General features: G+C 40.4%; 1 protein-coding gene across 3 annotated transcripts in view; it reads left to right on the top strand.

Annotated features, from left to right (window-relative positions):
* Positions 1-7,084, top strand: part of LAMP2 (lysosomal associated membrane protein 2) — a 36,768-nt gene extending 29,684 nt beyond the window's left edge. For 2 of the 3 annotated variants that reach the window (XM_074208340.1, XM_074208338.1), the window contains one exon: positions 4,663-7,084. In XM_074208340.1, coding sequence (XP_074064441.1) covers positions 4,663-4,805 — 143 coding nt within the window. In that variant the 3' untranslated portion in view covers positions 4,806-7,084. Of the gene's footprint in view, positions 1-70 lie in introns of all 3 variants that reach the window. The other variant, XM_074208341.1, reaches the window with a different exon arrangement.
* The last annotated feature ends 16,497 nt before the right edge of the window (positions 7,085-23,581 follow it).

Below are 23,581 nucleotides of genomic sequence, written 5' to 3'. Positions count from 1 at the left end.
ATTCAATCTTGATTTTGATTGGTTTTCAGTTATTTTTTTTCTCTCAAATTTGCCCTTTTTCCACATCTAGCCGAAGACTGCCATGCAGATGATAACTTCATTGTACCCATAGCAGTGGAAGCATCATTGGGAGGATTAGTTATTCTGGTGCTGTTGGCTTATATTATTGGCCACAGACATCAGAGTATTGGATATGAGCAATTTTAGCTCTTGGATTGACCATGTCCTAATTTAGTGGCTTGCTTACTACATAATCAAAAGAAAGTGGTTTCTTAAGTGATTATTAGTTCAAGCTATTTTTAGGGAGAAATAGCAGATCCAGTATTTTAAAAGGGAACATTTTGAATGAAAGCTGTACTATTTGTAAAACTGCAAATCTGAACTGTGTTTTCATTGGCCCTTAGAGGCTTGGGTTCAACAGCTTGTCTACATTCAATACTAAAATGAATACTTCTGCAATCCTAGCCAAACTTTGATCAGGAGTTCAAGTGCCTTAAACTATTATGAACATGGGCACCATTTGAATAAAAGATGTACTTGTGTTTAAATGAAATGATGGACTTGTTTCCCTGCCAGTGTTTTCATGTATTGATGTCTGAGTTCTTGTAATTAAAGCTTCATTGCCATGTCTTCTGTTTTCTGTTCATTATAATAAATATTAATGATGTGTGGCCCAAGTGCCCATCAGATTTGATCAACCTTTGGTTTTCCATTGAGTAAATAAGAAGTGGTGGTCCTAACACCAACTGGCATTCAGAGGAATACAGGAACATTATGCTAGCTGTCTTTGTTTTACAGAGATGGCTGTAGGAAAGTGGTGGTGGGTCCCAATAGCAAATTTGGACTTGGAATTCTGCTTTTTACTAATTGTGTGACCTAGGAAAGTCTCTTACTGCTTTGAGTATCTCTTTTTCCTTCTAATATGAGGGCAATTGAACCACTTTCTGCCTCAATTGAAACATTTGAGGTTTTGGAAACCTCAGGACCTTAAAGAAATGTCAGATGAAATTATTCTAGGTTGACAAGAAGATACCCTAGTAAAGATAAAGCTAACTTTACCATCTTGCCAAGGCAAAATCCCAGCCAGGAGGCTGAGCAAAGCAGGAGAATGACCTTTCTTAATGAGCTGTCTTTTCTAGGACCCCCTCCATCACCCTTTTTAGAACTATAAACTGAAAGAGTGCAAACATTTTTCCAATAGTGGGTTTTGTCCTTGGAGTTTTGCTTTTGCCTGCTCAGTGTTGGTAGGCAAACTTAAGGCAGGCAATAGGGCCCAACATGCACTGTTTAGACCATAGCTGGCATTTAAATATCCAAGGTTGGGCTGGAGGATGGTGGAAGGCCTTGATCCATGTTATATAAGGACCAAATGAAGGAACTGGGAAGATTTAACCTGCAGAAGAAGAGCTGTCTGAGAATATGGAGGCTATCGAGGGAAAGAGGGACTAGATTTGCTGCTTGAATCCAGGGAGCTGAAGAACTAGGAGCAGGGAGGGAAAGAGGCCAACTTAGACTTTTGTGTCAGGGAAAACTTCCCTAGCAGGGCTGTCCAAAAATGGAATGGGTTAGTTGTCTTGTGGGGTGGGAGGGAGATGCCTGAGACTGTAGAGATCTCTTTTAGCATTCTGTGATAATTATATTTCTTCCCATTTACTTGGGTGATCTCTTGTTGATTAAACTTTGTTCAAGGTTGCTTGTTCTCCTTGGGCCCCAAGCAGTTTCTGAAGGGAGACCCAGTCCCTGCCATCTCCAAACCCAGTAGTCATACTATGGCTACTTAAAGATAGATACAGGCAGGGTGAGGGGTCGACAGCAGGGTAGCTAGAAACTCCTGGTGCTAAAATGAACTGAAAAATGTCCCCTACTCAGTATCTTCCCTGAGAATAAGAGGCAGCACAGTGTGATGGGAAGACCATAGAATTAGGGAGCAGCCCAGGAATCTGGCCCACTATACAACATGACCTTGGACAGATATCTTCCTCCTCCAGTCCTTCTTCTATAAAATGAAAGGGGGCAGGGCTTGGACTACATGAACTTTCTTTTGAAGAGAGCAGATGTGTTTGACAAGCAACAGCTGGAAGAGACCCAGATTGAAACTTGGTTTACTATTTGTATTAATATCTTTTAATTTAGTAAGTGGAAAGATCCTGGCCTGTTTTCAGAAAATTGTAAATATTTTGATTTTTTTTTTTATTTAGTTTTCTATCTTAGACTTTAGCAGTAAAGAATTATCATTTAACTAATTGATTATTGGTTCAGCATCTTTTTTGGTCTTCCTCAGTGAAGGGCAGGAGGTGCTGTAATTCCTTTTAATAATTTATTGAGATTCACACTGCAAACCCAGAGTCCCTTAGCAGCTGCCTTTCTAATTAAAATGCAAGTGGAGACTTTGAGTTTAAAAATAGCAAGGATCAGGGGGAAATGGCAAGTTTATTGCCCAAGTATAAAGTACCTTATGTGTCCTTGTTTTTTTTCTTATTTTTTATTATTGGTGATTTATATTTATGTTTTTCAAAAATTAGCAAAGGAAACCTATTATAAAAAAATGTGGTTATCAATTAAAAAAGACCAAACCAACCAAGTTCCCTGCTGCCATGTTACTGACCCTTGCCCTAGGATCTAGGTGCCTGCCAGACCTCATGGGTCTTCTAGTCCAAGTCTCTGATGAATAAGATGGAGTATCAGAAGTCATTCAATCCCCCTTCTTTATATCCTCTGTTGCAAGACAGTCTAGAACTCAAATGTCCCTGAACTAGCAATTAGTAAAGTGTCTCCTCAGTGCTGGGCCCTGTTGAGAAACACAAAAAGTTAAGTGGAAGCCGGGAAGGAGAGCTGCAAAGAGGCCCATTAAGGCTTTGTGTAAGTCAGGGCAGACTTGCTCACAGTTGAGATTGCCCAAATAGCAAGACAACCCTCTGGAAGTTGTTCCACCAGGTTGTCTAACCAAACTTATCTTGTATTTGGTTGGGGTTGAGTGGGAATGATTAAGTTTAAGGAGGATGACCCACTAGTTTCAGCTTTTACATCATAAAAACAGAATTGGACACAGTTTCCCTTCCCACAGGTACACCAGTCGCTACCAAGTGCTGCAGTATATGGTGGCTTTGTTTAATGATAGCACACTGGGGCCTAGTTGGAACAGTTTCTCATCTCATAAGACATTGGCTTCTGACGATTCCTTTTAGGTACTTTTTGGCTGGGGTTCAAGAAGGACATACATGCCAAAGTCTGTTTTATTACTGAAAGTGTCTATCCTATGACCTTTATTGAATGGTTACTGCACATATGATCTGTGCTCTGTATTGGCCAAACAAAGATGAAAAAGCATCATGGCTCCCTCAAGGAGTTAAACTCAAAACAACCACATTATAATAATAACTACTTTTTAAAGTTTGCAAATAGCTTTACCTACATTATCCTCACAACACTGTAAGGTGTTTTACATATTAGGAAACTGAGGCACTGGGAGTTTAAGTAATTTGCCCAAGGTCACATAACTGTCAAATTTCTGAGGCAAGTTTGGAACTAAGGCCTTCCTTGATTCCATATCTAACACACTAACCGTTAGACCAAAAGTATTTTATAAGAAACGAGGAAGATCTCAATTTTAGCTGATAGGAATTAGAGCAGCCTTCTCCTGGGCTGGGTCTTGAAGAAAAAAAAAAAAGATTTCAGCAGCTGGAGATGGGGTGAAGGTGTGGTGCAGGGATATAAGATAAATTCACGAAATGGCTGATAGTCATAGGCTCTAGGATCTGGAATGTTGAGGGGTCAAGTCCAACACTCACAGATGAGAAAAGTGAGGCACAGAGAAGTTGGTTAGGTGACTTACTCAGGATCACATAGCAAGCGATTGTCTGAGGATTTGAACACAGGTCTTCCTGACTTCAAGACTGGGCCGTCTCCATTACATCACACTGCTAAAATGTTTGGCTAAAATGTGAAATACAAGAAAGGAAGCAGCATAAAATAGGGACTAGAAGGCAAAGTTGTGCCGCATCGTGGAGGGTCTTCAGTGCTCCATTGGAGAGTATCAACTGACCAAGTTAGCAAATCCAACATGACTGAATACATTCACCTAGTACCCCCCATAGTCAAAACTGGTCAGAGTGATAATACGTGTATAAATAAACCTATATGTCTTTTCCAAGTTTCTCTTTTACAGGAATTCTTATTTTGAACCCTCATGTTATCCCTGTGTTGTATTTTGATGGGGACCATGGTGGGTAAGGAAATAGAGTGTAGGTGATGAATCTGTACTCCAGTATCTGGCATCGGAAACAGCTCTGGCCAGGCATGAGCTTTTGTGTACACAACCACTTGAAATCATCCTTTCCTTTGAGACTTGACTTTAGTGGAGCCAGTTGGGTTGTGTGTTTTTTTTGGTTTAGTTCCGTTGGTTTTGGGGGAGGGGAGCAGGGAGGGACAGATGTGGGAGATGGGGAACAGAAAGTACCAACCATATCGGAGACTAGATTTTCTTGGTGATAAGAATGGGCAGATGAACAGTAGTAAATGAATGACCAGATTTGAGGAAAAGGGAAAGGCTACAAAGTCATTAAAGATTAATCTCAGTGTATTTGTTCCTGGCTTAATTACTCAAATGCTTAGGTTCTTTACTAATATCCTTTCCCTGCTTTCTGTTTGTTCTTTTTTCAACAGCCCAAGAATGCTTTGCTGACTCTGACCTGAACTTTCTTATTCCAATCGCAGTGGGTGTGGCCCTTGGCTTCCTTATAATTCTTGTCTTTATCTCCTATATAATTGGAAGAAGGAAAAGCCACACTGGCTATCAGTCTGTGTAATCACTTCATCTTTCATTGGCTTTCATTTCTATCCAACCAAAGTAATGTGTTTGCTGTGTGGTGCAATAGTTTGTTGTTGTTTTGAGTCAAAATTTCTTCCCTACCATGAGCTTCTAGCCTGCTTTAGTATGAGTGAGCCTTGGGTTCGTTCTGTCCAAGCCAAAGTGTAATTACAGAAGGAAAGATTTACCCCTTAAAATATTGTCTCTTATAGATCTTGTGGATAAGATGTAGTCTCTAGGATTGCAGAGCCCAAACCATCCATGCATGACTCTTGTCCAGGAGCCTCAGCCGATCCAAAGCGGGTCCAATGGGCTGGGGGCCTTCGGGTTCTCGACATTAGGTGACACCATCACTTCTCCCTCCTTCTTGCTGGATATTCACCCCACCTCCTTTTCCAAACCTCCACCTCTTCCATTTTATCTTTTACACAGCTTTGTGCATGTCATTCATCATTCATAATGTGCTGTGACCCATTGTGTCTCTCGCTCCATTCCCCTTTGGTTGACCCTCAATTCTGATTCCTTGGAGACTGATTGATTACATGCTTCACTAATGTAGTTCATGGATATTAAGAAGATGGGGTTTCATTTCAGGGAGAAGTTTGGAGTCACTGAAAACTGGCACAATTTCCCAAATTTGATCCAGGGGCTTAAAAGCAGATTAAACTCTTAAATCAGTTTCACAATAGACATCTTATTAAGCACTTACTATGATCTAGGCAATGGTGCTAGGCTGGTGATACAAAACAGGGCAAACAAACCAGTCCTCGCCCTTAAGAAACTCAAAAGAGTTCAAGGTAGAAGGGACCTTTAAGGTCATTGAGTCCAACCTTTTCATCTTACCAATGAGGATACTTCTACCCACAGAGAGGAAATGAACCAGTGTAGGATGGTATAAAGAAATCTGCCTGAGTCACTTACTAATTGGGTGTACTTGGACCAAGTCATTTCCTTTTTCTAAGCCTTAGTTTCCCTATGTGTAAAATGAGGGGTCTGTAGCTGATCATCCATTAAAGTGAACATTTCATGGTTCTACTTAAATCTTTTTACTTTTCTCAACACACTGCTGCTCCCTTTTCTACAATGAGCAGAAATGCTGTTACAGAATTAAATTCTGCAGGAAGAAATGGAATCTTGTCAGTTTCATCGGTATTGGACTTTAAATTCGGTTCATGACATTGATTCCCTCCTCATCTTCATCCCCAAGAAGATTATTGCTATTTTTTCATTAATGGAACATTGGCCACTATATTATGATTGCTAGCAAAAGTCTGACTATTTCCTTTCTTAATATGATCTGTTAGCTTATTATTATCATCATTTTATTATTTTAAAATAAATATTATCTTGATTATTACATTCTCTAACAAGAACTTGACCCCTGGGTAGAACAATGAATAAATAATGAGCTTTTGGGGGTTTTTTAGGTATTACTTTTTGGAAGGGAGGGAGAGTCTGTTTACCTGGAACCCCAACTTACTCAGTAAGCCAAGGCCCTTTCTCTCAATTTATACAGTGGTTCGAGTACATATAATTCTACAATGTCCAAATTGTTTTCATTCAGGACCTTTTTATGCATATTTTTTTCTCTACATAGTATTAATTCAAAGGATGACATTTACCCTAGACTGTCCTCATTTAGGGTCCAACTTTCCTAGGAATTTGTTTCACCTGATAGATATCCCTGCAGCAATTTCATTTGACTTCAACCTTGTGGGTCAGGTACTTCCTGCTCCATATTTGCTTTATTGATAGATTATTACCTTATCCCTATAAGTTTCCCTTGCCTTATCATCATAATGGGCCTGTGATCTCACTCCTGCTATTGTACAGAACATACTTCTTTCACATCTTCTTGGATTGTGCAGCTCGTCTCTATCCTCCCATAAATCCCCAACCACATGCAAATTTGTAGAGCTTTGAATGTTTTTTTTTAGTGACACTGGCGCAAGATTTCATTTCCCACCTCCAAGCCTTTGCATCCGCTCTTCCCCATGTCTAGAATGCACTCCCACCTCACCTTCACCTCTTGGAATCCCAAGCTTCCTTCTAAGCACAACTCAGGTGCCACCTGAGGCCTTTACTAATGCCCCGAGTTGTTAGTACATTCCCTTCCTAAAATTACTTTGTATATGCTTCATATTTATCTGTATTCATGTTATCTCCCCCTAGTAGAATGTACGCTCCTTGGGGGCAACGATTGTTTGGTTTTTTGGTCTTTGTATCCCCAGTGCTTAGAACAGTACCTGGTGCTTAATAAATGTAGTTGAATTACAACCACGCTGGATTGTTTCGTCTCTCTGGGCTTCAGTTTCTCATTCTATAAAATGATGGAGTTGGACTGTATGACCCGTTTGGATCTAAATTTGTGCTAACAGGACTACTTTACATGGCTATCAGTAGTATAAAGAGGCTGTTTGTTTTTACCAAGATATCTCTCTGTGGGTGATTTGGGACCAAAAAACGCCCCCAAACACGAATCTGTTGGGTTTTCTCTTGTTTTTAAAGACAGAATTTAACTTTAATTTTATTTCATTCCAAAGCAACACCTCAGCACAATGCATACACAAGTCACTCATTTATTTCCACCATTAATCAGTTCTAAAAACAGTTCTCATCTATTGAGGTTATGGAAATGGTTTCTTCCCCCACCCCCTGCTTAAAAAACCACAGTTTTTTTTGGCATCTTTCTCAGCTCCTTTGCTTGGCTTATACCCTTTAAAGGCCCTACTTCCCAATTTAGGACAGAACATTAACTTATTTAATTATATCTCCTTTAGAGCACTCTAAGCTATGGCTTACTGATTTCAGAATCGGTCTTACCAGCTCATGGATAAAAAAGCATTTTTCCCCCAGAAATATCTTTTTGAGAATGTTCTCAAATGGTTGATGCTAAGAGTTTTTGGTCAACGTGATAGCATGGTTTGAGCAAATATATGTGTCATAGGTGCCCTAGAAACAAGATTAATCAAATTATCTCTTGACCTTGATACATCTTTAATTTAAAAGCTACATTTGGATGCCGAGTATCATATTGTTTGCCATTTTAATGGACAGGGAAGGAACTGGAGAAGGGGAGAGAATTTGGAAGTCAACATTTTTTAAATGAACATTAAAACTTTTAAAAATATATTAATGCTTTAAAAACGTATTATTGATACGTTGTTTTTTATACTTTCTATTTTATACAGTGATTTCTAAATAGATCCTTTTTCCTGTCCCCTCCCAAATCCAGTGTCTCTTGTAACTAGCCATTATATTTGATATTATATGCCACATTCCAAACTCGAGTCCTCCACTTCTCCAATGAAAGGAGGGAAAGGACACTTTTTGTTTTTATATCACAGTCATTTCTGGATATATTGCTCACCCTACTCTCCACCCCAGATCCATGTAGTGAGCCTTCCCTTGTCATAAATAAAAATAGTTAAGTAAAAATCAACTGATAACAGTGACAGACTGCACCCATAAGCACTTACTTCTCCAATGAAAGTTACATTTCCTCATTAATTTTCTTGGGCCAGGATTTTACCTTGATAATTAAAACCTACTTAAAAAAAGCTAAAAAGGCATACTCTGTAAATTATCATAGATACACCCCAAAATATTGCATCTTATTTAGAGATTGTGATGTTTTAAGAGACTTCAGAACAGGAATTCTCTGTTAAATATCTCAGTTTCATTTTAGAAACTAGCAGATAGTATAGATTTCTTTTTTAATCATAACTAACCAAACAGCACCAAACCAGAGACAGAATGGAAGCTTGAGACCTTTCCTACACCTACTCCCACTTCCAGACCAAAAGGTTTGAATTGCTCAGTTCTGTTCACCTGGTTCATTCTGATGCCAGTAACATAATAAATACTGGATCAGAAGGATCTAGATGGGTCTTTGACATTTAGTTGATTTTGTAGCCAGGCTTAGTTAGGATAGATGTAGATATCTGCTAAATTTAGCCAAAGTTTACCATAGTCAGACACTTTGCCAATTTGTGGTTCTAGAACAAAGGATATATGCTCCGTGTTTTTCTTGAGCAGTTGTTGGGCTCCTTGTGTTGGGTAATTTTGTATTTATTTCATGGGCTGATCTTAGTCTAATCTAAGTCAACTGGATTTGTGGAGCCTCTTTTTATAATGCTGACCCATGTTTATCTTTAGAGAGACACTTCAGAACCATAAGCCAGACCAGGAGGCCCACATTGCCATGGAAATACCAGGCACTTAGTCTAGAAATAGAAACACAAATTGAGACCTGACTCATGTCAACTCTTCTCAACCAGTGTGGTTTCAGGAAATAACAGTCTTCACGGATTGCACTTGGATATCGTTGTTTCAATTATGTTCTGAGAAAGGACAAGAGGAGGCTTTGTTTGATCGTGACTGTAGTCTCCCTTACCACAAAATGTTTATATACAAATACATACATATCAAATTAAGTAACAAGGGTATCCAAATTGCTCATTATTTACATATGAGGAAAAGAAGAAATTTCAATTGAAAGTTCATTTATAATTTTTATATTTTGGAGTCTCATTAAAAAAGAAATGTATACATCATTACAGCAACATGGGGTTGATAATCAACCTTAATGGACTTGCTCATTCCATCAGTGCAATAATCAGAGACAATTTGGGGCTATCTGCAATGGAGAATACAATCTGTATCCAGAGAAAGAATTGTGGAGTTTGAACAAAGACCAAAGAATATCACCTTTAATTAGACTATCATCTTTAATTTAAAAAAAGTTATCTTATGTATTATGTAAGTTTGCTATCTCTCATATTTTATTTTTTCCTTAAGGATATGATTTTTTTTCTCTCAACACATTCAATTTTGATCAATGTATAGCATGGAAAAAATGTAAAAACTATCAGACTGCCTTCTGGGGGGAGTGGGGGAAGGGAAGCAAGATTGGGGGAAAATGTAAAATTAAAAAAAATTAAAAAAGAAGAAATGTAGAATGACACCATTTCATTCTAAGAAGCTACATGAAATTGTAAGAGATTCAAATAGCTTTTAGATAAGAAAAGAAAGGAAATCCCCATTGCACCTAACTAAGATTCAGTGGAGCTTTTTTTGCCTTAGCCTTTAGTCACCCACATATCACGCTGCCCAGCCCATACCCCGTCTTACCATACTCCCATCCAACTGGAAGTTCCTGCCTGGCTTTTGTAAGAGGTCAGAGGACACCTGCGGGGTGAAGGTGGGGGCTGCTGAAGAAGCCAACATCAAACAAGCACGTGAAGGTTACTGTAGCATGGGGTGATTATAAATATGGTCCTCTGCCTTGGAAAAAGGTTGTATTATTTTATAATCACTGGGTAATGTTGGCGTATGTGCTTTTTTTAAAAAATAAAGTTTACTTTGATGTTTAGTGTTTTCTTAATATCGTAGAGGTGATTTAAGTGCTAAGATTGTTTTTAAGTTTCTGGTCTTAGAAATCTGGGAGGGGAGTAGATGGAGCGGGGTGCCCAGCAGTCTAAGAATGTGAGTGCTCAAAGGAAGAATTGTAAACTATTGAAAATCTTATGAAAAATTGCCCCAAATCATTAATAATAAAAGAATTGCAAATCAAAATGACTGAGATTTCACCTCTCACCCTCAAAATTAACAAGGATGACAAAAGATGGAATAGTCAGTGATGCTAATGAAAGACATGCATTGTTGGTAGAGCTGTGAAGTGGCCAGATCATTCTAAGAAATTGGAATTATGCTAAAAAAAAGTGACTACAATGCCTATCTATACTCCCTGACCCAGAGATAACATTGCTAGGAGAAGGAAGTCAAAGACAGAAAGAAAGGTCCCACTTACTCCAAAATAGTCATAGCACCAGTTTTTGTGATAGCAAACACCTGAAAACAAAGGTGTCCTTTGATTAGAGATGGGTAAAAAAAATCATTCTGCAAACACAATAAATTCTTGTTGACTAACATGAATGCAGTAGAATGTACATGTACCCGAAGTAATGATGAATATGAAGAATTCAGAGAGGTATGGGAAAGCATATCTGAAGCAAAAGGAAATGAGCAAGGGCGGCTAGGTGGCACAGTGGATAGAGCACCGGCCCTGAAGTCAGGAGGATCTGAGTTCAAATTCGACATCAGACACTTAATTACCTAGCTGTGTGACTTCGGGCAAGCCACTTAACCCTGTTGCCTTGCAAAAACAACTGAAAAAAAAAAGGAAATGAACAGAACCTGTAAAATTGTGATGTGTTGGTTGGTGTTGCTTACCCGAACTTTTAGATGCTTTGTTACAAGGACTGGCTTGCTAGGCAGAGGAGGGGAGAAAGATATGTTCAGAAACAAAACTTTAAATATAAATTTATAGAAATAAAAATGTAAAAGAAAGTAAAAAATCTGAGGGCATGTTTAACTTTTATTTTGCTTTTGTCTGCTGCCACTGTGTGTGTGTGTGTGTGTGTGTGTGTGTGTGTGTGTGTGTGTGTGTGTGTGTGTGTGTGTGTGTGTGTGTGAGAGAGAGAGAGAGAGAGAGAGAGAGAGAGAGAGAGAGAGAGGGAGAGGGGGAAAGGAGAGAGGGAGGAAGAGAGAGAGAGAGAGACAGACAGAGACAGAGATCTTTAAAAAGAAACACCCTGTTGGCACATTTCTTCTTTCTTTTGGAAGAGAGGTGGTGGACTATAGGTGCTGAATGAGTCACATCATCAGACATGATAAGTATTGAATTGTTTTGCTTGCAATTCTTTGTTATGAAAAAGAGAAGATCCTATTGGGGAAGGCAGGAATGTCATCTGAGAGTGACAGTGATATAAAAACATTTCCCCTCCTCAAAAGAACAATTTCTTAGAGTGAGGATGCCATAATGACCCAGTCCCCCACATTAAAACCGTGCTGTTCTAGATCCCTCTCATTTTAAAGATGAGGAAAGTCAGACTAAGTGAGGTTAGGTGACCTGCTCAGGTTCACAAGGACAGGATTTGAACCCAGGGCTTTCTACCTCTAAACCTCAGTACTGACTTCACTCTGACATGGTGCTGTGGTCCTCTCATAGCCCTTTATATTATGTTCCACACAGACCACCTGCTTTTCTTACAGGTAAGGGCTATTTGAGTTATAATGAAAACTCCTTTTTAGCAAGTCACTTTTTTTTAACAAGCTTGTCTTAGCCTTCAGATCCTAAATCAGGATCATCCTGTCCCTCCAACCACTCGGAACCCAGGATCATTTTTTGAGTGATGCAATTGAATAAGTGACTTGTCCAAGGTCACACAGTTAATATCAAGTGTCTGAGGTCGAATTTGAACTCAGATTCTCCTGACTTTAGGACCAGTGCTCTAATCCACTGTGCCACCTGACTGCCCCTTGCAAGATTATTTTAAAAAATTTTACCAGGATCATTAAAAAAATTATATTAAATTTATCAAACACCAAATAAAATGAACATTTTCATATAGACAGAAAGTGATTTTACTAAGTGCTTTTTTAAAAAATGTATAACAAATTCAACATATAACTTTCAAAACTGATGTGCTTGCCTATATCCTTCTGAATTTCCTCTTCTTTTCTATGTATTTTTAAATTCTTGAAGGACCCCCTTTTTCTTTTGGCAATCCTATCAAGGAAGAAAAACAAAAACTTTGTAGCAAATATATGTGGTCAAACAGAAATCTCCATATTGATTGGGACTGAAAATATCTATTTTACTATGTCCCTCAAGTTCCTCAACTATGTCTCCATCAGGAGACTGTTGTTTCATCATTTGTCCTCTGGAAATTGTGCTGGGTCATTGAATTGACCAACAATCTTAAGTCTTTGCACATTGCTTTTCTTTGCAGTGTTGTTATTGCAGAAATTGTTCTGGTTCTTCTGTTTGCACTCTGCATTAGGTCATACAAGTCTACCCAGGAGAGTTGAGCATCTTATGGGGTTTTTTTTTTGTCCTTCATTTTTGAAGAAGACCACGACATCGGGGAGGTAATGCCATGTCAAGCATGTAAATTGGATTTGAGTGAGGAGGGCTGTGCTAAGTCACCAGCCTCATTCTCTCCTCCAGAGACATCTGGATCCAGGGTCAGATATGAATCAGGATGACTGGAGATGGCCCTGGACACAAGGTACTCAGTGTGAAGTGACTTGTCCAAAGTCACTGTTGAGCATCTAGTGTTGGTGCTTTAAGAAACTAAATCTAGGCCTCTGCTTTAGGCCTAGACTGATCTCTTCCCTAACTTTAAGTGAAGTATAGTTGTAGAACTTAGTGCCCCAACTACACAGTCCCAAGTCTCATTCTAAGATCTGATGCACTTTTAAGGTGTTCTCAGTAAACATTCACCAACACCTTTGAAGTCTCTGAGATCACACTGTCCACACCTTTTGAACCATCTATAAATCTTCAAGCTGTTTCACTTGTACAAAATTAAATTTTTATGTCTAATTATAGGATGTTTAAAGTGTTTTGAAATCTGATATTTATAAGTACCAAAAAGATAGCTAGATGCAAAGAGTCATGGGGATTCAGAGGATGGAGAGATTGTGTATGTTTACGAAGGAGGTCAGTCATTTCTTGAGATGACTTGATATTTCAACAAGTCAGAGGAGGGCAACCCAAGCAGAGCAAATGTTTGGAAGGAAGAGGTGGCATTGCATGGAATTCAATTCAGGAATCAAAGTAGTCAAGTTTGGCTGGAATATAGAGTCAACTACAGCTTGGGAAGCCCTGAACCACCTGGTTTGTGTAAAAGTCAACATAGTAAAAACTTGGGCACTTTTTAAAAAATCAGAGTAGGGACTTGAGCAGAACCAGAAGAACACTGTACACCCCAACAACATCATGGGGCTGATGACCAACCTTAATGGACATGCTCATTCCATCAGTGCAACAATCAGGGACAATTTTAGGGTATCTGTGGTGGAGAATACCATCTGTATTCAGGGAAAGAATTGTGGACTTTAAACAAAGACCAAAGACATTCAATTTAGAAAAAAAAGGTTGTCTTATGTATTATGGAAGTTTGCTATCTCTTATATTTTATTTTTTCCTTAAGGATGATTTTTGTCTCAACACATTCAATTTTGATCAATGTATAGCATGGAAACAATGTAAAGACTATCAAACTGCCTTCTGTGGGGGGTGGGGGGAAGTAAGATTCAGGGAAAATTGTAAAATTCAAAAAAAGTCAGAGTAGAGACAATCAAAATTTTATTTTTATGATATTCATCGGGATGAATTTTAGGAGTGATATCCTTGAGGAGAGATCAATCAAAAAGCTATTGAGCTGGGCAGCTAGGTGGCGCAGTGGATAAAGCACCAGCCCTGGAGTCAGGAGTACCTGGGTTCAAACCTGATCTCAGACACTTAATAATTACCTAGGTGTGTGGCCTTGGGCAAGCCACTTAACCCCATTTGCCTTGCAAAAACCTAAAAAAAAAGCTATTGAGCTAACTCAAAATCTTAGAAAAAAATAATATAGAAAATTATCTTTGCATTTAGTTTGGATAATGAATGCATGGATACATAAATAAACAAATGAATGAATGAATGAATGAATGAATAAATAAGGAAAAAACTATTGAGTCATCATGGCATGGCCTAGTGGAGAGGGAACTGAACTTAAGAGTCAGAAAAATCCATAAGATTACAAGTCATTCCCCAATTGATAAATGGTCAAAGGATATGAGTAAACAGTTTTCAAATGAAGAAATTAAAGCTATATATATATATATATATATATATATATATATATATATATATATATATAATCATTTGAAAAAATGCTCCAAATCATTATTGATTAGAGAAATGCAAATTAAAGGAACAATGAGGTATCATCTCACACTTATCAGATTGACCAAGATGAAATAACGGGAAAATGAACAATGTTGGAGAGGTTGTGGGAAGAGTGGGACATTGATGCATTGCTGGTGGAGTTGTGAATGGATCCAACCTTTCTGGAGAGTAATATGGAACCATGCCTAAAGAGAAATAAAACTGCTTATAATCTTTGACCCAACAATTCCAATTCTAGGTCTATATCCAGAAGAAATCATAAAAAATGGAAAAAGTCCCACATATTCCAAAATATTCATAGGAGCTCTTTTTTTTATAGTGGCAAAGAGTTGGAAATTGAGGGGATGCCCATCAAGTGGGGAAAGGCTAAACAAGTTGTGGTACATGACTACTATGGAATATTATTGCTCTAGAAGAAACCATAAATGGTCAGACTCTAGAGAAGCATGGAATGACTTACAGGATCTGATGCTGAGCAAAGGGAGCAGAACCAAGACCACAATGTACACATTTAACAACAGCATTGTAAGATGAATAACCTTGATGGAAGCAGCTCCTCTCAGTAGTTCAGAGAGCTAGGACAATTGTATTGCACTGGTTATGGGCTATGTTATCCCCATCCAGGGGAAGAAAAACAAAACAAAAACAGAAAACCACAGCCCTTCAGAATCTGATGAACACTTTATAAAAATTATCTCTTATGTATCTCTGTCCCTTAATTCTAATTCATCATCGTGCTGAAAATGACTAATCAGTGAACATGTTTATCAAAAATATGTATGTACAATGCTAACCTGACTGTTTGCCACTGAGGGGAGGGGCGTGGGAAGGGAGGGTGCAAGGAAATGTTGTAACTTCAAAATATGCGCGTGCATATGGGATGAAACAAATAGATATCTTTTAAAAGAGTCAGAAAATGGCCATTGTTGTTGTTGTTTGATTATTTTTACTTGTGTCCAGTTCTCATGATTCTATTTGGGGGTTTTCTTGGTAAAGATGCTAAAGTGTTTTTCCATTTCCTTCTCCAGCTCATTTTACATATGAGGCAAACTAAGGCAAACAGGTTGAAGTGACCTGCCCAGGGTCACACAGCTAAGTGCTTAAGGCCAGTTTTGAATACAGGAAGATGAGTCTTCTGATTCCCAGACCAGTGCTCTATCCATTGTACCACCTAGCTGCACATGAGTCAGAAAGACCTGGATTCAAATCCCACCTCAGACACTTAACTAGTTGGACAAATCTCTTCCTTTCTTCATGTCTGTTTCCTCATTTGTAAAAACTAAGGCGTTAGACTCAATGGCTTCCCAATTTCCTTCCAGTTCTAAATCTAGGATTCTATAGCAGTCATAGTCCAAGTGAGAATTAACAAGGGCCTGACTACCTTGACTAGAGTTGGAATACAAAAGAGAAGTTGACAACTAATTGGGTGTGGGAGGAGAGGACTCAAAGATGAATGGAGGTGCATCGGTGTTCCTCACTTCCCCAATGGGGAGGGTAGTTTGGGGAAAGGTTTGGTTTGATTTGGATTTGGAGAGGCCCAGCAGGCAGTAGGAAAAGCTGGATTTCTAACTTTCAGAAAAGGCGCCATAGGTATATGGGAGCTCTCCATTCTGGTTATGATTGTGATAGGCCTCACTAAGGGAGAGAGCTAGGGACAAAGCTGGCAAGACCAGTGGAGCAGAACATGGGGAGGGAGAAAAATCAATGTCCCAACCTGGAGTAGTGGAGAGGAGATATGTAGGACAATGAGGAGGAGGTGGCCACCATTGTATTGGAGACCCAAGGAGGTGCTTTGGTCAAAATCCTCCGAGCCATTTCAATGAAATGCGGTGTGACTCAGTGGTGGGAAGTGAAAGGAGCAAGAGTTAATTCATCATCAAGTTTGACGGTGGAGGAAAAAGGAGAGAACTGTAACAAAGCCTAAGCAAGTAGGAAGAGAGGCTTGTGGGGCTCCAAGAGCTATCTTGGTTCTCCTCTGTCCAGTTCAAAAGATTGGAAGCTTGGTTTTCAGTTTGTATCTCCTTAAGCTTCACTAAGGAAGGACAGGGTAGGAGGTGGGGCCTTGTTCAAAGCAGCAATTTTCTACCCAGAGTTCCTCATGACTTTCCTTTCATTTCTTGCATAGATTGGGCTTTTTAATAGCGTGAACTACTCACTTTATTATAATGGCTCTGAGTAATCATGTTATCATAAAGGAAGATCGAATAATAAAGAGAGACAGGCTTAATAGAAGTGCCACATGATGCCCATCAATTGAGAATAGATGAAAAACAAACTGTGGGATGCAGATTCAATGAACTGTTATTGCATCACAAAAAATGGAACAAAAGAAACAATTCAGAGAGAAATGAGAACATTTGCATGAACTGTTGCAGAGTAAAAGAACATAATTCATAATAAATCCAATGATGGGAATGAGGGGGGTCACTGGAAGAGTGTGAGAATCTGAGTCATATGAAGGAGAGATGATGTGTCAATCTGTGTCAAAAACAGGTCTTGCACCTGGTAAAGGTTTGCTATTTCCTTCTTCAATTTGTTTTACAGGAAGAGGTGACTTGCTCAGGGTCATCCAGCCCAGCTAAGTGTTGAATACAGGAAGGTTCTTTTGTTTTGGCTTTTTTGTTTGTTTGTTTGTTTTTTTGCAAGGCAATGGGGTTAAATGAGTTGCCCAAAGTCACACAGCTAGGTAATTAGTAAGTGTCTGAGGCTGGATTTGAACTCAGGTACCCTGACTCCAGGGCTGGTGCTCTATCCACTGTGCCACCTTAGCTGCCCCCTAAGGAAGGTGCTTTCATTCTTTCTCTTCCCCTTCCCTCTCCATCCTCATTTTGCCTCTCTCTGTCTCTCTTCTTATCTCCCCATTTCATTCTTTGTGTATCTCTCTCCTTCTGTCTCTCTCTCTCCCTTCCCTTTCCATCCTCAATGTCTCTCCTGTCTCTGCCTATCCCTTTTCATTCTTCTCTTTCTCTCCTGTCTTTTCTCTCTATTTCCCTCTCTCTCCTCTCCATTCCTTTCTCTTTCCCTCTCCTTCCTTATCTCTCTCTCTTCCTCTCTCCTAGTCATTCTCTCTTTGTGTATCTCTCCCTATCTGTCTCTGTATCTCCATCTTCCCTCTCTGTCTCTATCTCTCTTTCTCTGTCCTTCATTATCTGTCTGTCTTTCTGTCTGTCTCTTTCTCTGTAGAAGTGTGAAGACTTGTCTTCCTCTCTACAGAATTGTCCTGTTCTCACAGGACAAAATGTCCCTTTGCTTTTAATTTACATAATTCTGCATGAAGACTGTGATTTCAAGTGTGGGGCACCCTTTTTCCTAATACAGATTGCAGCCCCTCTCCCTGTTAGAAGCTCATCTGTATGAATTTGTGGGGCCAGAAAAACACATTTCCTTTCACTCAGTCTTTTGGTGGTGGGTCTCTCTCTGAGCTTAGCTAAGGTTTGGACTCAGACCACAAACACACAGGCTGTGGCAAGCAGATGCCTGGTGAGTATTTGATTGGATTGGTAGAACTTGCCAGCCTGCTGCTATGGCATAGCCTCAGAAGTCCAAGATATGTGCCATAATAAGGCAGCAAGGCAGGACTTCTGGGGAGAAGGATGTTCCCTTAAAAGACAGGGAGCCCCAAATACCACTTCCTCAGCAGAGTCCAGAAGTTGTTTAACCTAAAGCCAAATCTTGAGAGTAAAGGGTTGGCAGCAGAGGCCTCCTTTCTCCACCCCAATGAAACTCTTTGGTCTGGCCTGAGGTTACTTCAGTGATCTCACAAGGACAGTTACCCGTTCTCCCCAAAACAGAGTTCTTGGGGGCTCTCCTAGTGCTAGCACTGGGAGTTTGAAGAGGAACATGAAGTCTAGAAAACTTGCGAGGCGTTCATCTCAGGGGAATGAACCGCTTCCTTTGGAATCCCAAGTGGCCTGGCTCCATACCCAAAGCATGAGGGAATATGGGACTATGATGGCCTGCAGAAAACAGAGAGGAAATGGGCAACTTTCAGAGAAAGGCCAGACCCCCATCTCTGGGTCTCAGTCTCTTGATCCTCAGTGTTGAAGCCCTCAGATGTTATGGTCCTCTTCCAGAACAAAGGGCAAACAACATTAACCAGCAGCAGCCATGTTTTTAGCTTTCTTTGTATTCCCAATGCTTAGCAAAGTGAATGACTGATTTAGTCCAGTTCCTACATGAACACATACCCACTCCACAACATAACCAACGAGTGCTCTGCCAGCCTGGCTTTAGAGATCTCCCAATGGGCCTAACCATTCTCAACCTTCTGAAGCCAGCCATTCTGCTTTCAGACACTAGTGGAGTCCAGAGTCCATTTTTCTGGCTCCATTTTCCCTTGTGCCTTTCTTTTGGAGTGCATCAGGGTTGGCAGAGAGGGAATTGCTCTTCCACACCTAGAACAACAAATGTTGACTTGAAAGCGGAAAGAAGCACATGGCAAGTTGCACATGTTTGTCCACTTGGCCTGAGAAGCCTAAGTCAACTCAAGATAATCCAACCTAAGAGTTGGCAGCATCTGGGGCAATGATAAAGTTCTGCCAGTAACGGACTTCTTTTTGCCCATGTGGCCTCAAAGGGGAGCTCATGGGCAGCCTCCTATTTAAGAAAAGGTGGGGGACAGCTAGATGGCACAGTGGATAGAGCACTGGCCCTGGAGTCAGGAGGACCTGAGTTCAAATTTGACCTCAGACACTTAATAATGACCTAGCTATGTGACCTTGGGCAAGTCACTTAATCCTATTAAATACATTTTAAAAATTAAGAAAAGGGGGGATTTGGAATTCCCAGGCACCATAATTCCTAAATCTAACTTTCAAGCCAATGAATGATTTCTTGGGCAGTGCCAGTCTAGGGTTCTGCCTTCTTAGTAACCACTGATTCAAGAGATCACGAAGGGGATCTGTAAAGAGAGGGGGATTTCTTGAGTAGTGTTCGGCTTGGAGAATGAATAGGATCACCCACATGACACCTCTAGCCAGAAAGGCAATAACAATTCAAACCATGAATTGAGGGGCCAGTGATCAAGATTTTGTCTTTCCTGCTTCAACCCTCACTCCTGAGTAATTCAGATAATGCAGTCTTCCAAAAGAAGCCAAAACACAGTGGGCACTATGAGTTTAGAAGGCTCCAAGTAGAAAAAATTTGGACCAAAAAATATAGAGACCATAACAAAATTAAAATAGATAATTTTGATTATATAAAATTAAAAAGGTATTGGGGGGCAGATAGGTGACTCAGTGAATAGAGCACTGGCCCTGGAGTCAGGAGGACCTGAGTTCAAATCCGACCTCAGACACTTAATAATGACCTAGCTGTGTGACCTTGGACAAGCCACTTAACCCCATTGCCTTGCAAAAATCTAAAAAAAAAATGAAAAAGGTTTTGCACAAAGAAAACCAATGTAACCAAAATTAAGAGGAAATTACTCTGCATGAACTCCTCTACGTTGATATTTTTTTAAGGTTTTTGCAAGGCACTGAGGTTAAGTGGCTTGTCCAAGGCCACACAGCTAGGTCATTATTAAGTGTCTGAGGCCGGATTTGAACTCAGGTCCTCCTGACTCCAGGGCCAGTGCTCTATCCACTGTACCACCTAGCCACCCCTAAGTTGGTATTTCTAAAATAAAGGTTGTCTTATACCTGTAGTCTTGTTACCGTGCATGAGAGCTGGACCCTTTTACCCCATCTTTCTTTCTTTCTTTCTTTCTTTCTTTCTTCCTTTCTTTCTTTCTTTCTTTCTCTCTCTCTCTTTCTTTCTCTTTCTTTCTTTCTTTCTTTCTTCCTTCCCTCCCTCCTTTCTTCCTTCCTTCCTTCCTTCCTTCCTTCCTTTCTTTCTTTCTTTCTCTCTCTCTCTTTCTTTCTCTTTCTTTCTTTCTTTCTTTCTTTCTTTCTTTCTTTCTTTCTTTCTTTCTTTCTTTCTTTCTTTCTTTCTTCTCCCCTCCTTTCTTCTTTCCTTTCTTTCTCTTTTCTTCCCTCCTCCCTTCCTCCTTTTCTTTGTTTCTTTCTTCCTTCCTTCTCTCCCTCCTTCTTTCCTTCCTTTCTTTCTTCCTTATTTCCTTACTTCCCCCTCCTTCTTCCCTCCCTCCCTCCCTTCCTCCTTTCCTTTTCCTTCTTTCTTTCTTTCTTTCTTTCTTTCTTTCTTTCTTTCTTTCTTTCTTTCTTCCTTCCTTCCTTCCTTCCTTTCTTTCTTTCTTTCTTTTTCTTCCTTCCTTCCTTTTTCTCTTTTCCTCCCTCCTCCCTTCCTCCTTTTCTTTGTTCCCTTCTTCCTTCCTTTCTTTCTTCCTTGCTTCCTTACTTCCCCTTCCTTCCTCCCTCCCTTCCTCCTTCCTTCCCTCCTTTCCTCCTTTCCTCCTTCCCTCCTTCCTCCTTTCCTCTTTCTTTCTTTCTTTCTTTCTTTCTTTCTTTCTTTCTTTCTTTCTTTCTTCCTTCCTTCCTTCCTTCCTTCCTTCCTTCCTTCCTTCCTTCCTTCCTTCCATTTTGATTTAAGTCTTCCTGTGCAAAATGACTAATATGTTTTACATGATTGCTCATGTAGATTATATTGCTTACCATCTCAGGGAAGGAGAGATAGAATTTGGAACTCAAAACTTTTTTTAAAAATGTTTGAAAATTGTTTTACCATGTAATGGGGGAAAATAAAATTATATAAAAGTAATTGTAGGGGGTGGCTAGGTGGCACAGTGGATAGAGCACCGGCCCTGGAGTCAGAAGTACCTGAATTCAAATCTGGCCTCAGACACTTAATAATTACCTAGCCGTGTGGTCTTGGGCAAGCCACCTAACCCTATTGCCTTGCAAAAACCTAAAAAAAGTCATTGTTAATTGTTATTATTACTATTATTATTTGCAAGACATTTCTACGTGGGTAGCAAAATAGGTTATAAAGGAAATAGCACCCACCTGACTTATCTCTGCAGAGAGAGGGGAGGTGCTAGGGTAGGGTGTTCCTAGGAAATCACAACCTAAGCTGAAAACAAGTCATGCAGTTGGTGTGTACCACATTCATGGGAGAATTGAATTCCTCTTGAAAGAGGCAATGGACTGAAGATGCAGAAGGAGACTTGCATTTCCTGAATTGTGGGACGTGACCAATGTGGGGATTTGTTTTGCTTTCCTAGATTCTTGTTGTTTGTCCTTCATTCTCAAAAAAGACCACGATGTCAGGGAGGTGATGCCATGACAAGTACATGAACTGGATATGAAAGTCACCAGCCTCACATTCTTCTCCAGAGCCTTCTGGGTTCAGTGACCAGATCAGGATGACTGGAGATGGTGCTGGATGTGAGGCATCAGCATTAAGTGACTTGCCCTGGGTCATACAGCTCAGTGTCAAGTTCTGAGGTCAGATTTCAACTTGGGTTCTCCTGACTCCAGGGCTGCATCTTTTGTCCAATGTCCATTTTACAATGGTTTTTCTCCCCCATATTTTTTTCCCTTCTCAACTGGGCCTCATATGACCCAGGGCAAGTCACTTAGTTTCTGTTTGCCTCTGTTTCTTCATCTGTAATACGGAGATAGGAATATCTCAAAAGGTTGTCATGAGGATCAAATGAGATAATATTTTTAAAAACTACTGAGCTCCCACAGTGTCTGGCAGGAAGTAAGTGCTACATAAATCTTAGCTATCCTTAGGTGGGAGGGAAGGAAAGGAAATACTTCATTAATATAAATGTGATGAAATAAAAGCTTAGTAAAAGAAGGTAAATAAAGTCAATACTGTTCAGGAGACTTTGGAGCTAGTTCAAGATCATTAGTACAACTGATATCTTCTTCTTGTGCAGAACCATTCCCCCCAAAGCCTCTCCCCCAAATAGAAAGCCATGTCACTCTAACTTACAGGAGGGAGTGGTTGGATTTTCCTGTCTGAGGTTCATAAGGGGCAGGAGAGGCAGGAAAGGACCTTGAAGGGGGGTTGTGTGGTCATCAAGTTCAGTTTCAGTAGCCTTCTACTGAGCACAAGGACATGTACCTCACCCTCAATAACTGTCTTATGGCCTAAGGCTGGGCGTTCTTCACCCTGTTTGTGTCCTGGAGCCCAGTGGCCGTCCATCCGGCAAAACCCAGCGACCTCTTTTCAGAGCTGTATTTGTAAATGAATAAAATCCAGTCTCCAGGGATGATGAAAGAAACCAAAGGCTAGTGAAAATCACGTTGTAATGTCTCCTTACCCTGGTTCACAGGCCGTTGAGGGATCCAAGGATCCCGGGTTAAGGCCGCCTGGCCTGAGTCTGTATTTTTGTATTCATTATTATTATTATTATTATTGTTACCATCCGCATTTTTATCTTATATAATTAATGAGACTCTACATAGTGCTATAAGGTTGGTGCAACAGTCGTGTGAGGACTGCCATTATCTCCATTTGCCTTAGAAATTGCAGAGAAGGTGCTACTCTGCCGTAATAGGAGGAGTTTCCACTTCCAGGAGTTTCCTCCCTCAGTCTATGGGAAATGGGGGTTGGGGAAAGGGGAGAATGCCATGGCAACAAACCTTCCTATTACAAAGGAGAGGGCCAAGCTGAGAGACGTTGAGGCTAGGAAGAATGGAAGGAGCAGGGAGAGGCATCCAGGCCGAAGGAGGGAAGCTGGGCCTTGCAGGCAGGCAGGCCTGATGGGAGGGAGGAACAGAGGGTGGGCCATCTGCTGAGAGGCAGAGGGAGGGCCAGGTCCGCAGGAGGCCTCAAAGGCAGAAGCAAAGACTCAGCCAGGAGGGGGCAGGGCAGGACAAGGATGGGGTTCCAAAATTCAGACCAGCTGGGCCCGCCCTTGGCCATGCCTATTATGGTTTGGTTTGGTTTGGTTTGGTTTGGTTTGGTTTGGTTTGGTTTGGTTTGGTTTGGTTTGGTTTGGTTTGGTTGGGCAAGGCAAGGAGGGGGCAGGAGAGGGGAACAATCTGGCCAGACTGTGCTTGGTTTTGCAAAAAAAGCTTCTCTTTAGTGTCAATCACTGGCCTCCAGAAAGAAAACCCGGGAAGAGAATTGGGCTAGTGGTCTGGGCCTGTTGGAGCCAGAAAAGGCCTGGAGGGGAAAGT

The sequence above is a fragment of the Macrotis lagotis genome, chromosome X (assembly GCF_037893015.1).
Source record: "Macrotis lagotis isolate mMagLag1 chromosome X, bilby.v1.9.chrom.fasta, whole genome shotgun sequence".
Taxonomy (NCBI): domain Eukaryota; kingdom Metazoa; phylum Chordata; class Mammalia; order Peramelemorphia; family Peramelidae; genus Macrotis; species Macrotis lagotis.
This window is presented reverse-complemented; position numbering and strand designations above follow the sequence as displayed.